At 37.5% G+C, this 17,992-nt stretch overlaps 1 protein-coding gene and 2 long non-coding RNA genes across 3 annotated transcripts; 2 read left to right on the top strand and 1 right to left on the bottom strand.

Moving 5' to 3' along the window:
- The first annotated feature begins 6,950 nt into the window (after positions 1 to 6,950).
- Positions 6,951 to 9,333, top strand: LOC111909424 (putative disease resistance protein At3g14460). The gene has a single exon (XM_052769938.1). The coding sequence runs from the start codon at positions 6,951 to 6,953 to the stop codon at positions 9,186 to 9,188; it is 2,238 nt and encodes a 745-aa protein (XP_052625898.1). The 3' UTR covers positions 9,189 to 9,333.
- Positions 9,334 to 9,584: 251 nt separating this feature from the next.
- Positions 9,585 to 11,740, top strand: LOC111911528 (uncharacterized). Its single transcript, XR_002856885.3, has 2 exons — positions 9,585 to 10,372; positions 11,418 to 11,740. It is a non-coding gene; the product is annotated as an uncharacterized LOC111911528 (long non-coding RNA).
- A 3,384-nt stretch (positions 11,741 to 15,124) lies between these two features.
- Positions 15,125 to 17,705, bottom strand: LOC122197213 (uncharacterized). The gene is made up of 2 exons (XR_006189925.2): positions 16,028 to 17,705; positions 15,125 to 15,307 (listed from the first exon to the last, which is right to left on the bottom strand). It is a non-coding gene; the product is annotated as an uncharacterized LOC122197213 (long non-coding RNA).
- Positions 17,706 to 17,992: the final 287 nt, after the last annotated feature.

Here is a 17,992-nt window from a genome sequence, read left to right as displayed (position 1 = left end):
GTCCTTGTGCTTAGTGGCAGTGACAACTTAAGAGTTACTGGGTATAGTGACACCAGTTTTCAGACAGAGAGAGACAATTGTTGTTCTCAATCTGGTTGGGTGTTTACACTCAATGGAGGAGCAGTAATTTGGAAAAGTTCCAAGCGGGAAACCGTAGCTGATTCTACATGTGAATCTGAGTATATAGCTGCGAGCGAAGCATCAAAGGAAGCTATATGGTTGAAGAACTTCATTAGAGACCTTGGAGTTATGCCAGCCATAAAGGAGTCTATGGAGATTTTCTGTGATAATGAAGGAGCAATTTTCTTAACCAAGGAACCTATAGATCATGGTAAATCAAGGCATATCAACAAAAAATATCATTTCGTCAGACATCGGACACCTCATCGTTAAGAGGGTATCATCAGAAGAGAATCTTGCCGATCCCCTCACAAAGGGTCTAAGTAGGGTTAAGCAAGTTCAACATGCGAGGAGCATTGGTATGAAGGATGATATTAGTTTTAGTGATTAGATAGATATTTAGTAACTTGTAACAAATAAATGTAATTGACATTTGATGGTTAATTAATGAAGAATTATTTATAAGTATTGTTTACTATCTTCTGTCAATTGTTTATCTTTGTGTTTCAACTTTACATGTTTTACTTCCCGAATGATTAGATTATTCAGATTATCCATAGTCAATCATACTTTGGAAGTAAGTAGTGAATTAAGACTGTCATGAATTGGCTTGTAGATTGTCTAAGTGCTTATACCTAGCAATGGTTTGTTGCAACGTTCATGAGTACTTTTGAAATAGGGATTTAAGTATTGGATTAACCTCACACTCATAGAATTACTTCATGGAATTTATCACGAGTAATTATGAGACGATAATATCGTATAATCTTTAAACCAAGATATATGAGTTGTTGTTTGCAAGTTGGTTGTGCATTGATAATGCGTAAACGCATTAGTAACTTGATGTTATAAAATCTATTGTTGTGTACGATTTGATGAGTAAATAATACAAGCATATGAGTCAAAGTTTATCTGTTCCTTTTATCCTAAGGGGTAAAAGTGATATCTTGGGCCCCTCGATGATTTGGTGTTGACTTATGTGTTAGGCCCGGTCAGGACTAAATTGACGTGTTCAATTAAATTCTCTGTCATTACAAATCAAAAATCGGGAAACAAACTATTGGACATTGAGAATGATTTTATTCCATGTCATTTATACACACGATATCATGCATAACGTAGGGTTATATGATCACTTATCTTAGGACATGTAACTGACTAGGTCAGAGTTCGACAGCGGCTTTTGAGAGCTAAAATTTGCTAGTCAATTTTGAAGTTATACTTGCAAACGTAGTTATTAGACTTATCCAAGTGGGAGATTGTTGGAATAGGTGTTTAAGTCATAACTATATTGGGTATGTACTTGAATTGATAGTACCACAGTCCTTTTAGGTTGCCTTCATTCATGCAACTTGACAGGATTTTTGGCCACTTGTTCCTTAACCTAGCATAGCCGAAATTTTAAAAGTGTTCCCTCCTCCTTCCTCTCATCCTTTGCAAGAGTGTCTGTAAGCCATTAGAGGTGCAACATTTGAGACACTATCTTTCAAGAGTTCAAGGAATAATTGTTATTACTAAATAACAATTAAGGTATGTGTCTAAATCCTTATTTTCAATTTTAATAGATGCATATTAGGGTTTTTTCTTTGTATTCAATTTTGCATGTTTAGCTAGTGAAAACCTAGATCAAATTCTTTAGGGTGCATGAACAAATAGGATGTGTAGATATGCTCAAAGCCCATCAAATCATACTTTAAGTCCTATTCATGACCAAAAGGTTTAATAGGTCTATCATGCACGATTGGCATGGGCCAAGATCCCATTTTTATGAACCACCATGCTTTAAAATGAAGGACTCCTCTCATTAGGTTTGGAGATTCTCAAACTCCCAAGATCTTAAGCTATGGGACAATTAATGAAAAAAATATTACTATATAGCTAGATCTAAAGAAATATACATCAAGGTTGGAGCTTTATACCTCCAGAAGATGCACAAGGATGAGTAATTGTTGCATCCAAAGGCTTAACTGAAACACCACAACTCCAAGGGTCCTCCTTCACCACCAAGAACACCAAAATAACCTTCTAAGGCTTCAAAACACACTCAAACAATTAGGGTTTCAAAATGGAGGCTAAGAGACATGGAAGCCAGAGTTAAGAAAGGATATGAGGCCATAATGATCTTTAAATTGGGTCCAAACCCTAAAAATTGGGGTTTGGCCTCTTTAGTAGTACACCAGCGTATGCAAAGGATCTTCGATCATCATTTAAACGCCTACTCCCGACGTACCTATCCCGTGCGCCCAACATAGGGAGCAAATTTGCAAACTTTTTAAAGAATTAAGCCACAATAGAAAATACTTGGAACATTGGTGTTTCAAATCTCCACCACTTGAATCGGACTTCGTCGTCGAAGTCCGCCACTACAAACAAGTTTGGGTAGTGATTCCGCATCTCATCCTCAGGCTCCCACATTAATTTTGAGCCATTCCTGTGATGCCATTGCACCTTTACTAGATTCACTTCTTTGTTATGTAGAGCCTTGGTCTTCGTGTCAAGAATCGCAATCGGTCTCTCCATATAGTTCAGGCACTCAACAACTGGAATATCATCCAAAGTGATCACTATTGATTCATCAGCTACACACTCTTGCAACTGAGAGACATGGAAGGTGTTGTGTATTTGACTGAGCTTATCAGGAAAATCTAGCCGGTGTGCAACCTTGCCCAACAAGTCGTAATCCTGAAGGGGCCGATAAATCGACGGCCCAGCTTGCCTTTCTTCCGAAATTGGATGACATCTTTCCAAGGTAACATTTTTAAAAGAAACAAGTCCCCCATCTGAAACACGAGGTCCGAACGTCGCCGTTTTCCATAACTCTTCTGCCGACTTTGCGTGACTCGCAACTTGTCACGCACCTACTGAATCAACTTAGTGGTCTTGAGCACCACTTTAGTACTCCCCATGACCAGATGCTCGACCTCACCCCAACAAACCAAGGTCCTCCACCTCCTCCCATACAACATCTCAAAAGGTTATCGGTCAATACTAGCATGTTAACTGTTGTTATAAGATAACTCTTCCAGTGGAAGATAATTATCCCAACTCCCTCCAAAATCTAACACGCACGCACAGAGAATATCTTCGAGTGTCTGAATCGTCCGCTCACTCTATCCATTGGTCTTAGGGTGGTATGTTGTACTGAAGTGCAACTAAGTACCCAACTCCTCATGAAACATCCTCCAAAATCTAGAGGTGAAACGAACATCTCGGTCTGAAACTACTGAAACTAGCACCCCATGCCGAATCACCACCTCCTAAGTGTAAATGGCGACCAACTTCTTAGCAGATATACTCTTGCTAATAGGTATAAAGTGTGCACTCTTGGTCAATCTATCAATAATGACCTAGATGGAATCAACTCCATGTTTTGTCCTTGGCAACTTTGTGATAAAATCCATGGTTATCTCTTCCCACTTCCACATGGGAATGGGTAATGGTTGCATCTTGTCATGGGGACTCTGATGTTCGGCCTTGACTTTCCTGAAAGTCAGGTACCGCTCTACAAACCTTGTTGTCTCCATTTTTGTACAGGCCACCAATAACTCAGCTCCAGATCCCGATACATCTTTGTGGCCCCTGGATGGATCGAAAAATTTGACTTATGAGCCTTTTCTAGAACTGTCTGCCTCACCCCACCAGTAGTCGGAACCCAAACTTTTCCACACCGAGTCAACAATCCTTTACTTTCTCTAATAAATAAAGGAATTTGTCCCCTGATTCACTCCACTTTCCAATTCTCCTTTTCCAATCCCTCCACCTAATCCTTCTTGATCAAATCCATCAAAGGAGAAAAGATAACCATCCTCAGACATACATCTCTAATAGGTATACTCACTGCCTTGCAGCTCAAGACAACGGCCACCACATTGGCCTTCCCATGGTTGTACAGGATCCTACAATCATAATCCTTTACCACATCCAACCATCTCTATTTCCGAATATTCAAATTCATTTGATTTATCAGGTACCTCAAACTCTTATGGGTAATTTAGATAGTACACCTAATCCCATAAAGATAGTGCCTCCAAATCTTGAGGGTAAAAACCATAGCCCCCAACTCTAAATCATGTGTAAGGTAATTTGCCTCATGAGGCTTTAGCTACCTCGAAGCATAAGCAATCACAGGACCCCTCTACATAAGAACAACTCCCCAACCTGATATAGAGGTGTCATAATGTAACATTCAGTTCAGGTGAGGAATTGTAAAGTTTAAAGATTCAAAGGTTTGACCATACTCACGATGTGAGATCAGGTGTGTCGGGTCATGAGGAGGTTGGTGCAGTCGCGCATTACCTTTGGGCTCACGACGTGAGCATATATGGCTCACGGCGTGAGGTTATGCAAAGAGAAAACCTTAATTTTGGGGGTCTTATTTTGTATTTAAAGGAATTGTGGGCTATTATTAGCCCATCCTCAGCCCCATCATCTCTTTGTACTCCCTTTTGAAATCCTATAACCTATAATCGATCTTGTGCTCATTTGTGGTGATTTTAACCAAGAAGAAGAAGAAGAGCATCTAGTCCATCATTTTTTCATTCAAGCCTCTCCATCAAGCATCCTCACACCTTCTGTACCTTTTGTGAGTTTCAAGTTCATTGCTTTATGAGTTTTTAAGCATAAATCTTGGTTTTTATGCTTAAGTCCTTCATATCCAATGTGATGTAGTAGTTGGAATCCATAAAATTGCCAACTTTATCGATCTCTAGTGTCCCTTGACTGTTATAGGTGTTAGATCTGGATTATGGTGCAGTTTTATGACTCTTGCATGAGATTTGGTGTTATCTTCTCATTTTGCACCCTTGTTAGTGTTTGGGACATGCATTAGACATGCATGTCCAAAAAGCCATGATTTTTAATAAGACACTATGAAAGATTTGGTGGCTTGGCCAAAAAGGGATTAAGAGATTCATGAAGAACTTCTGTCCAGGGGCGTTCTCACGACATGAGATCCTACATGTCACGACATGAGGATGGTGATCCTCATCTGTTTTGGACTTATTAGGTCACGACGTGACCATTAGAGATCACGACGTGACTATTGCAGTATGGACCTTCGAGTATGGATTAATTTTGACCTTAACCAAGTTGACCTACGGGTATTATGGGTATTTGAGTTGTATTTGAGTGTGGTCACTATTTGATGAATAGGTGACTGGTAGGGTGGATATTTCAAGCAGCATACTGTCGGCAATATTTTCAGGCTGAGAGGAGAGTTTTCCTCACTATACTCGTTGGTCGAAGGCACCAATGTTGGCCCACTAGATTTTGTATCCTGGTTATAAGATAGTGTTATGCAAGTATATGACTTATTAGTGGATCTGTATGATTATTTGTATTTGTTGGTTTGATGTTTATGTTTACCTGTTAGATATGTCACCATATTGAGGTTAGGTTGAGTCGGTCCTACATTGTGTTGAAGGCCAAGACACCCGGTATGGTCTGGATAGGCTGTAGGCCCTGCGAGGCGGTCCAGTCATGTCGATGGCTCGTAGAGCTGTGCAGATAGGTTGTAGGCCCTGCTAGGAGGTCTAGTCACATTGAAGGCTCATATTTGTATGTTTTGTTTTTCATGTTGTGTGATGGTACTTTGGGGGACTTACTAAGTGTTAGTTTACCGTTTTAGTTTATTATTTTAAGTACTTCTGAGGATCGTGGGAAAGTGAAGGCCTAATCGTGCATATCCTCCAATTTTCATGCTATTGATTTTTCGGACACTCTGATATGACTTTACTTTTGAGATAATGGTTCTTTTTGTAAACAATGATGGTTGATGATTGTTTTTAAAAAAAATTAAATTTTTATGAATCGATGAATGTTACACACAATAAACCACAAAATCATCCATACCATCGGGAAGCGTAAGAAGCGGGGCCTCGCACAATCTCTGTGTCAGCGTCTCAAAAACCAGTTGCTGATTGACCCCCCCCCCCAACCAAAACGTAACATTCTTCTTCGTCAAATGTGTCAATGGCACAACAATCTTTGCAGAAATCCTGGATAAATCTCTAATAAAACCCTGCGATACCTAGGAAGCTCTGAATCTCAGATGGGTCCTCAGAACCTCCCATCGCATCACGACCTCGATCTTGGACGGATCGACGAATATACCCTTCTGGTTGACCATGTGCCCCAAGAACTGCACCTCGTGCAACTAGAACTCACATTAGGTGAATTTGTCATACAACCTTTCTCTCCTAAGGGTCTCCAATACTTCTCATAAGTATTCCTCGTGCTGCTCCTTGGTCTTGGAGTAGACCAGGATATCATGTATGAATACTATCACCGACTGATCCACTGTCGGCCTCCAAACCAGGTGCATGAGATCCATGAATGATGTCGGTGCATTGGTGAACCTGAATGACATCACCACGAAATCATAATAACCATAACGAGTCCTAAAAGCCATCTTATGTACATCATCGTCCTTGACCCTCATCTGATGGTAACCTAATCGCAAATCAATCTTGTAAAACCAAGATGCACCCTAAAGATGGTCAAATAAGTAAGCGATCCTCAGGAGTGGATAACAGTTCTTTACTATTAGATTCTTCAACTTTGGGTAGTCAATGCACACCTTGTATGAACCATCCTTCTTCTTCACGAACAGTATTGGTGCTCCCCAAGTTGAGGTACTCGGCCAAATAAATCCCTTGTCTAGTAGTTCATGAAGTTGTGTAAACAAATCTTGCATCTCCGGTGGTGCCAAGCGATATAGTGCCTTGGCTATTGGAGCAACACCAGGAACCATATAAATCTGGAACTCGACCTACCTCTCAGGAGGCAATCCTGGAAATTCCTCAGGAAACACATCGGGGAAATTCTGAACAATGGGCACCTCACTCAACGATGTTTTGCCCTCAACTCGAGTATCATCCATTTTAGGAAAGGGAGATGAGATTGTTCCAGCTCTTAAACTAAGCTACAATGATCTTTCTGCCTCTTTGAAGCAGTTGTTCGCATACTGCTCCTTGTTCCCAAAAGACTATGTCTTCGATAAGGAGGAGTTGATTTTGTTGTGGATGGCGGAAGGGTTTTTGCACCAATCAACCACAAGCAAGTCTATGGAACGCTTGGGCCATGAAGGTTTTGATGAATTGTTGTCAAGATCATTTTTTCAGCATGCCCCTGATGCCAAATCGATGTTTGTGATGCATGACCTGATGAATGACTTGGCTACATCTGTTGCTGGAGATTTTTTTTCAAGGATGGACATTGAGATGAAGAAAGAATTTAGGAAGGAAGCTTTGGAAAAGTATCGCCATATGTCATTTGTTTGTGAGGGGTACATGGTTTACAAAAGGTTCGAGGCATTCAAAGGAGCTGGAAATTTGAGAACATTCTTAGCGTTGTATCCTGGGAAAAAAGAAAGTTGGAGAACATTTTCCTTATCAAATAAGGTCCTTGATGACTTACTTCTTGAGTTACCTTTATTAAGGGTCCTCAGTTTGTGTCAACTTAGCATAAGTGAGGTACCTGAATCCGTTGGTAGTTTGAAGCACTTGCGGTATCTTAATTTCTCTCGAACTGAAATCACACATTTACCAGATAGTGTTTGCAACCTTTATAATTTACAGACGCTGATTGTTTTTGGCTGCTATTGTTTGAAAAAGTTGCCTGAGAGCTTCTCAAAGCTTAAAAATTTGCGGCATTTTGACATGAGGGATACTCCAAGTGTAAAGAAGATGCCCTTAGGGATTCTTGAGTTGAAAAGCCTACAAACTCTGTATGGGGTCGCTTTTGGAGGAGACAACGGATTTTCAATAATTGACATTAAAGATTTAAAGGCTCTCCAAGGGAAAATTACCATTAAGGGGCTGGAAAAAGTCCAAGGCTCAATGCATGCACAGGAAGCGAACTTATCTGAAAAGAAGATAAGTGAGTTGGAGTTGGAATGGAGTAATGAATTTGATGGTTCTCGAAATGAAACGCTTGAAAAGGAGGTTCTCACTGAGCTCAAGCCTCATAATGATACTTTAAAAGAACTAAAAATCGTGTCATATGGAGGTATAGAGTTTCCAAGTTGGGTTGGGGATCCCTCGTTTGGTCAGCTGACTCGTGTTTGGATAAGTGATTGTAAAAAGTGTACATATCTACCGCCACTTGGGCAGCTACCATTGCTTAAGGAGTTGTTTATTAAAGGCATGGATGAGGTGAAAGGTGTGGGTTTGGAGTTTCTTGGGACTACTGGTCTTGCATTCCCAAAACTTGAACATCTTTCTTTTCGAGATATGAAAGGGTGGGAGGTGTGGTCAACCAATAATAATGGGGTAATTGTCGATACAACATTTCCATGCCTTCAGAAGCTTTGGTTAGATGATTGTCCTAATTTGGTTAGAGTTTCACTTGAAGCATTACCTTCCCTGAGGAGTCTAAGGATAGGTGGGTGCGGTCATGAAGTGTTAGGAAGTCTGGTTCGTGTAGCTTCATCAGTCACCATGTTGAATATAAGTTGTATTTCAGGACTTAATGATCAGGTGTGGGGAGATGTTATAGAGTATCTTGGGGCAGTTGAAGAAGTAAGCATTGAAGAGTGTAATGAAATAAGATACTTGTGGGAATCAGAAGCAGAGGCAAGTAAAGTTCTTGTGAATTTAAGGAAGTTGGATGTAGGTAATTGTTCGAATTTGGTGAGTTTAGGAGAGAAAGAGGAGGATAATTGTGGGAGCAACCTAACATCTCTTACGACCTTGACCCTATGGAGTTGTAAAAGCTTGGAGCATTGCAGCTGTCCAAATAGCCTCAAGTCACTTTTCATCCAGAATTGTGATAATCTGTTGGAAAAGGAGTTGCTAGGAGGACGAGAGAAGCCTCTGATCAACTCAGACATACTCATGCTTGAATCTGTATATATAACTAATTGGCCAAATCTGAAATCGATCACTGATTTGAGTTCCTTCAATCACCTGAGGGAACTCGTAATAACAGATTGTCCAAATATGGAGTCATTTCCTGACCACGAGTTGCCAGAACTCAATGTGTTAACACATCTGACAATATTAAATTGTCAAAAGTATGGATTCTTCCTTTTCTCGTGGGCTTTGGCCTCCAAAGCTGTCCTCTCTTGAAATAGGGGGGTTGAAGAAGTCCATTTCAAAGTGGGGACCACAGACTTTTCCAACCTCACTTGTGGACCTAATTTTAATCGGTGGACGGTCAGAAGATGTGAGTAATTTGTGTCAGTTGTCCCATCTTCTTCCTTCATCTCTTACTTCTCTTGAAATAAATGGATTTGAGAAAGTGGAATCGGTTTCATTGGGACTCCAACACCTCACCTCCCTCCAGCATCTCTCCATTGACCACTGCCCAAAGACAATGGATCTACCAGAAATGTTGCTGCATTCACTCTTGAGCTTGACAATTGAAGGATGCCCAAATCTGAAAGAAAGGAGTAGTAAAAGAGGCTCCTACTGGTCCCACATCTCACGTATCCCTTACACCAACATATACTGAGAAGTTACAAACTTACTCTGAAGGTATGCTTCTCCCTCCACCTTGATAAATTATAAATATATAATAATTGATTTTGCTTTCTTACTATAAACAAAATGCAAATATTCTATCAATATAAGCGTGTATATAATAAAAAAAATATTGTTAGTGTGTCAATATATATGGATGCTAAAATGTACATGCGATTGTTTCTTTTTCTGTTTCTAGTTATTGAATATGATTGAAGTTGTGTACATGGAAAGCCCATCATGAATTCCAAAATAAGTCAAAATAGTTAATTAAGAAGCGTAAATACTTCAATTTTCTAAAGAAAAACAGCAGATTCAAAATTCCAAAATAATTTGTGAATTAGGATTGATTGTAGAGCTCACATTATTTGGTGAAGTTGTACAAGTTAGACTTTAAAATCTTTATACTAATACTTGAAGTTCAAACAAACAATATGAATATGTTCAAATGATGAATCATTTTACATACATGAGAATTTTAGAATTATTTATTTCAAAATGTCAATTATTATGCTCTTCATTCATCATTCCATCTAACCTATGAGTAATACTAACTTAACTCATTACAACCTAGTATTTAAAATGATATTGATCAAGTGTAATGAGGGTGGTTTCAACAAGACTCCATTTTTCTCTCAAGCATCTACAAAAAGTGTTTCTGCCTTCACTTTCGAGTGTGAGGATCTATGGATGTCCAGAATTAATTAAAAAAAAAAAAAAGAATAGTAAAAGAGGCGACTACTGGCCCCTGATCTCTCATATCCCATGGAAATTACAAGTTTAATATGAAGGTAACCCCTCCCTCTGTTTTTCATTTCTTGTAGTTTATAGATCAATGTATGCATAAATTAGATAATAAGACTTTTGCTAATAATCAAATCTGTGGCTGGGCTAATGATTATGTAAGTTAATACTTTGCTATTTTGTTGATACATAATATTGTTGATTCAAAAGATAGATTACAATAGGATGCTGTTGGTCTTGAGTCTGCTCAAATATTCATAATAGCAACCTACTTTATGTCGGTTCCCAGTTTAGGCAATGTACTTTTTCATGCACTATATTTTCTATCCATTTTAGGACCACTTTTACATGGGTTTTCTCTTTCCCAGTCATTTCGGCTTTGAAAAATGCTTAGAAAATAATTAAAGATGGAAAATTGTTTTTAGTTGAAATATACGTAGAAAGTCCAGATCATTACCATGTTAAGATCTTAACATTACCTGGTAATTGAATTCTTATCTGAAATGAATGAAAATAAACGTTGGTTGCTAATGTGAGTAAATGGAAAAATACATTGCCTAAAATGGAAATCGGCCTAAAGTAAGTTGCTATTCTTTGACTTTTCCCTATAAAGTAAAGGTAGTTGTATCAGTTCTTGATAAAACTGTTTTAGGTTCTGTTTGTACTAAATCTAAATGTGGAGGTAATGCTGAGATTACATAGCAATGTACTCTCTAACTCCTCTAAATGTAAAACTGATGACAGAATATAAATCCAGTCAATTTTAGGTTCTGTTTGTGCTAAATGTAAAGATTATGAAACAAAATTCCAGAAAAATTGTAGCTTCAGTTATGAACAAAACTCCCGCAGCAGTTATGGAAGTGTGTTGCTATTTCTTGAATTTAACCTGAAAATTTGTAGCTTTTCGTAAGAAAACGAAAAGACAAAACAGGGGCTGCACTGTCAATGGGATAAAAGCTGCATCTTTTTAAGCTAAATTTCAGTCGATTTTGTTGTCTAAATTCATTTTTAGTCGGGGCAATGCAAAATGTAGTATTCCTTTTGGGGTACAAAATACTACTTCTGAACGTTCTTTTTTAAAAAAAAATGCAGAAGAGGCTTATTGTAAAGTGAGATGCATGTAAGGAACATGGACAATTCTCTTCTTCAGTCGATGGTCATAGTCACACCAAGGGAGTGGGCCAAAAGCTTGCAACCAGCATAGTGATGTGCTTCTACAAGAGTATAATGATGATGAGGAATCAGGAGACGATGAGTAGTTTCTTTAATGATTGTTTTTTCTGAATAATTTGTTTCTTTCAATGAATTGTTTTTTTTCCAAATGATTTGTTTTTAGTTAGATTTTAAATGATTGCTATATTGAATAATTGCTCTGTATTTAGACTATGGTATTAAAATTGATGTATTTCTTGAAATTTGTTTTTTTTTTTTTTTTTTTTTAAATTTTGTTGTTAGTTTTGGAAAATTAAAATAAAATTAAAAAATTATTAGAAATTTGGTTTCTACCCTTAGGTAGGACATGTCGCTATAGAAATTGAAACAAATTCAGACCTAATACCTATAGGAGTGAAATGTCCTCGTCGTTATAGGTAATAAAATTAAAAGTAAAAAGAATTTATTTAGTGATGACATGTCACCTATGTAGGCATCGGATATACCCATGACTTATTTAATGCATGGTGCAACAATTGATTATATATGATGATAGATTTAAAAAAAAAAAAAGTTTCTCTTGCTCTTTTGTGCACTTGTTCGTGCAATTAGATTAAAAGGTTGAGTTGTTGGATCATCGACTTGGCACTATCTTCAAGAGAATGGATTTTGTTCTCTCTCTCTCTCTCTCTCTCTCACACACACACACACACACACACACACACACACACACATATATATATATATATATATATATATATATATATATATATCCGGTTCCGGTGAAGACTCTTTTTTCGGTGAGGACGGCGAGGACTAACCGTGGCGAATCAGGCTAATTAAGGGTATTTAGGTCCAAAAAGATATAAATGGGCTGCTAATGTTGGACAACATACCTTGCTTTAATCATTGGGATGGGCTCTATAGCTTCCGACGACGTCATTAGCTTTCAGGTTGACGACGTCTACACCTCCTATCATGAAGCTAATTCGAAGAACAACGACAAAATCGAGATTCTTTCTACTAAAATCTTCAATATGCGATTCAAATCATACGAAATCAGGTTACATTTATATTAAAAACTTATCTTTTACTGATAATCATGAATTTTTGTTTCAAAAAACGAAAAAATTTGCTTTGATCATCATTCATTCAAGTTCTTTTAGAATTTCAAATAAGGTTAAACTAAAATTATCATCGATTCTATTGAAACTCTACAATTTAGATTCACATAACACAAAATTAGCTTAGATTCGAACTCAAAAAAATGCGTTACTGCCGATTTGTAATGCTTTGTATTAAAACACGATAAATCAGTTACAATTTTAACGAAGTCATCTATGAAGTTGACAAGATTAAATCTAGTTTATTGTAAAAACTTCGATTTAAATCTCCATTCGTCGATAGTTAAATACATTACGATTGAAAAGACATGAATTATAACAAAATTTGTTCATATACGGAACTGTTTATGATTAGATTAAAAACTGAATTTTTATTCATAAAAAAATTTAGATCATCGTAATTTATGTACGAAAAGCATTTGTTTTCAATTTTTTATTGATAATATGATGAGTGATATTGAAATTGACCAATACAAAAGGTTAATCAAATATAAACAATGATATATATAAAAAATTAAAAATTGTGTTAATATCATGTTCTATGTTAATATTAGGTCAAAAGCAAGTTATGGATCAACATTCAACAAATATAGAATGTACAATGCATGTTGATGATGCCGAAAGCGGAAACAATAAAACAACAAATTCAGAAAGTAATGATCAAGGTAATTTTGTTATTAAAAAATATTATTTTTTTGTACTATATGATTTAATATACAATGTTTTATGAATTATTAACAATGGTTCTATGACAGCAAATATTGGATCTTCATCAGAGAATGTAGAATCTTCATCATATTCTATGTATGATCCAATTGTGAGAATAATTAATGGAAAAGCATATTAGATCCCAAATTTAGATATGAGACCTTATAAGGGACAAACTTTTCCTACATTTAAAGATGGTTTAACATTTTATAAAGAATATGCTAGGAAAAGTGGTTTTGAAACAAGAATAGGATCTACAAAGATAGTAAAAGGAGTAGAAGGTTATAAAAGAAGATACATAGTATGTAATATGCAAGGATCAAAAAAGAAATCTGCATATGATACTTTAAAAGATTCAAACAACAACAAAAAAAAGCAGAAAACCTTCTATTAGAGTAAACTGTGAAGAATATGTGAGAATGAAGTTAACAATAATAAAGTATGGCACATATATGAACTTAAAGAAGAAAATACACATATATTTGTTCATGTAGAAGATAAAATTTTTCTAAATTCTGAAAGAAGACTCACATTTTCACAAAAGAAAATCATATATGATATGTCAAATGTAAACATGGGACCAAGTGTTGCATATAAATATATAAAAGAGTCCGGTGGTGGTTTGAGAATACTGGAGCTACAGGAACAGATACAAAAAATTTCAAAAGGAATTGGATTGAATTTATTGGAGAAAGAGATGCAGATTTTGTGATAGACAAGTTGAAGAAGAAAAATGATTATTTACAAGAATGTTCATTTGACCATAGTGCTGGAAGTAATGGAGAATTGATTGGATTGTTTTGGGCGGATGAAGAAGCAAAACGAAACTATTCTGCCTTTGGAGATGTTGTTGGGTTTGATGCAACTTATCGAACAAACTAGTAAGTGAATCCACAATTTACTTATATTTTCGAATTATTGAATTTACAAATATTAGAATAAGGGATCATTGTTTATAATTATAAAATTTTTGTATAATTAGATTTTTTGAATATAAATTTTAGAATAAAAGATTCAAAAATCAATTGAATCTTTAATGTAATTATAATTTGAATCATCATGTTTATAATCATTATTAATAGAGAATCATTTAGGAAAATTTTGAAGATTAATATTTTTTTATTGAATCAAATAATGATTATCTTAAATTAGGTCAAATTTAAATAGATAGTATGTAAGTCGTTAAATTATATTTTTGAATCATTGTATTTAGAATCATTAATTTCATAAAAGTAACTGGATCATTAATTTAATAATATTAAAATGTTAATAAATAATTTGCATCATTACTAAAAATTTTAATTAAATAATTTGCATCATTACTAAAAATTTGAAAAAATAAATTTGTCGTTTCTTTGTTTTACGGATATAGGATGATTTTTGCACCATTTATTGGTATAGATAATCATAAATGATAAATAACTTTTGGAGCTGGGTTACTTTCAAGTGAAAGCATTGAATGTTACTCATGGAATGAAACAATACTCAAACAAGATTTTAAATCAACATGGAAAAACTTAATGGATGAGTTTCACTTAAATGAAAACAATTGGTTTAATGAGATGTACAAAATGAGAGATTTATGGATTCCCACTTATTTCAAAGAATGCACATTCTCTGGATTGATGAGGACTACATCAAGATTTGAAGCTGAAACTTACTTTTATGGGCTACTCTCTAACTCAGATTTGCATTTGATTGAATTTTCAACTCATTTTAATACTGCATTAGAAGCATAAAGATGCATTCAAAGAAAAAATGATTATTATTCAAGATATACAAAACCAGATTTTAAAACTAGATTGTAACGACCCAAAAATCAAGGGTAAATTTTTTATTTTTATTATAATCAACATAGTTATCTTCTAAATCCAAACATTCCAAAAACCTGATTAACTAAAAACATTTATCAAAGTTCGTCCCAAATCACATAATGCAGAAAACATGGGTGTGTGCGCTGCGATCAAGCTGAGCCCTTCCTTTCTAAACCAATGATACCTGAAACCATAAACAAAACTATAAGCACGAAGTTTAGTGAGTTCCCTAGAGCATACCCCACATAATCCACATAATCCACATAATCACATTAACCATATCAACTACCCAAGTCATGCATACAAATATATCGGGATGCCCTGGAAACCCTCCAGGGTCTTACACTGGGTGCATGGGAAACCCTCCAGGGTCTTAGCACACTGCCATGGGAACCCCCACATGGTCTTCACTAACTACCAATCAGACCATACATACATACATATGAGCTAAACATGCAAACATATAAGGATGCCCTGGAAACCCTCCAGGGCCATACATTGGGTGCCATGGGAACCCCCACATGGTCTTAGCCCAATGCCATGGGAACCCTTACATGGTATTAACTAAGGAATCCATGGAAACCCTCCAAGGTCTTAAGCCCTAGCGCCTCGGGAACCCCCCGAGGTCTTTACCTAGGATGCCGTGGAAACCCTCCAAGGTCTTACATCTAAGTGCCTCGGGAACCCCCTGAGGTCTTCCATGCAAGTATCACAAAAAAAACTAACATACCAACTATCACACAATCAACTAGCATACAACATATAACTAATTTCCATGGGAACCCCCGCATGGTCTTCACATAAATACATGATGTATCGATATCACATTCCCAATAATCATCACAAATAAATAAATGGGTCGGCTTTGGTGCCTTAGACCCATTGGTATGGTTAGGAGACTCACCTGTCACTGCTTAAGTCCTGCGGATAAAAACTCCAACTGTTGGTTGACAAATTCTCGAACTATCAACATCAAAACGACACCCAAACAATAATTGGGTTCCAATACATAACCATAAGTCCATGGTTGGGGTAAAAAGACTATTTTACCCTTAGCCTAACTTGGTCGAAAACCAAGGTCCAAACACCCACTCTGAAGGCCCAAAACCAATCAATGAATTAAGGCCCAACATATGGCCCAATTTCCAAATTGGACCCAAACCTCTATATGGGCTTATCTTAAGGCCCAACCATTTAGTCCAGTCCACACATTTGGCATTCCAATGGTCCAACCTATCATAATCCTCAAGGCCCAGCTATGGCCCAATTTTCCAAATTGGGCCCAAACCCTCACATAAGCCTTACCCTAAGCCCATCCATATATTCTTAGTCTATATGATTATTTTCGGATGACCCATCAATAGCCCAATCACCATAACCAAATAGAAAGGCCTAACTCAAGGCCCAAGTAAAATTAGGGTTTTCACATGAAATGACAATTATGGTTAAGTGTTCATACTTAACCCATTAAGGGCTTAATCCATTAAGTCCATCACTCTATTAGGTGAATCATTTGGTGTGGTAGGGCTTAATACATGATCCAATCCTAATGGCCCAAAATGCGGGTCCCGATTAGTCCAAGCCAATGATTCCAAAATTAGGGTTTTCTAAACCCTAATTAGGGTTTCTAACCCAATAGGCCCAAAAGCTAAGCCCTTAGATCCATTAGGGTTTCATTAGGCCCATTAGGGTTTCCCTAGTCGGGCACCACCCACTACCACCTCGGGTAGTGCTGGTCAATGGCGGCTCACGGCGGCGGCCACCACCTCACGGTGGTGGTTATGGTTCTAGTCCATTTTTGTCCAAGCATCCCAAACGAAGTCTAAACACAAAAAAAGCACACCACCACCTCACGGTGGTGGTTATGAGCTTTCCCTTCATTAATTCATCACCGATTACAATATACAACACTAAATCCCAGAATAAACACACACACAGACTAATAACCTTATGGTAGTCGGTGGTGGTATATGGCGACAGCCACCACCTCACGGTGGTGGTGGTGGCTGTTCTTGTGATTTCTGGCCAAACAAAGCACACTCAATATGCACAGCAGTAGTAAAAGCATCAACACTCGTCCTTTGATCGGAAAATAAACCCAATCACCCACATGCGGTGAGCGGCGATGTCAGTGGTGCAACAACCAGCAACAACGACGCTTGGATCGGCATCAGTGGCGGCAGGAGCGGAAGTTTGTAGCAGCAATAGGAGCCTAGAGCCCGACGGCATCTTAGTCTTCGACGAAGACGGGCAACGGCGACGCCAACGGGGCTGAGACGTAATGCCGGTGAAGAGACGTCGAACAGAAGAAGGATGACAGTAACATGGTGCATCGATAGTGGTGATGGCGCTCCGACGGCGAAGTAGCGGGTGGTGGATGAGGCCTCATATGGCAGCGGCTGAAAAAGGAGAAGGAGAAGAGTGGCAAAAGTCCAGTGGAGTAGCTGCTCGGTGGTTCGCTAATCGGAAACGGGATGAGGGCGGCGGCGCCAGAGACGAAAGGGGCATAAGGTGGTGGCGGCTGGAACACATGGCTAGCATTAGGGTTTACCGGGGTGATGGGTCTTATACCCCGAGCCCCATGAAACTTCTCCCTATAATAACAAAAAAGGCCCTTCCCTCTATTAATATTTTCAAAATGAATCCGAAATTTACCCCTTTAATCCCTCCTTGTAAAAACCCTTACAAATTAGGTCCGAAAATTTACCAAGCAGCCCCTGCTTGACACATTCTTTTCAACTAAGGTACATAATTTACCCTTTTAGCCCCAGCCATCCAAAATCCTTTCATATTATGTCCCAATGATACCAAACACACATTGTCTTCTAAAAATCTTTACAAAATAAGCCCCGAAATTACGCTTTAACCC

Source organism: Lactuca sativa, chromosome 3 (genome assembly GCF_002870075.4).
Source record: "Lactuca sativa cultivar Salinas chromosome 3, Lsat_Salinas_v11, whole genome shotgun sequence".
NCBI classification, from domain to species: Eukaryota; Viridiplantae; Streptophyta; class Magnoliopsida; order Asterales; family Asteraceae; genus Lactuca; species Lactuca sativa.
The sequence above is the reverse complement of the archived record's forward strand: the minus strand, read 5'-3'. Positions and strand labels throughout refer to the sequence as shown.

Excerpts from the sequence above, each read along its gene's own strand:
- LOC111909424 (XM_052769938.1), top strand. The coding sequence starts at position 6,951 with ATGGGCACCTCACTCAACGATGTTTTGCCCTCAACTCGAGTATCATCC.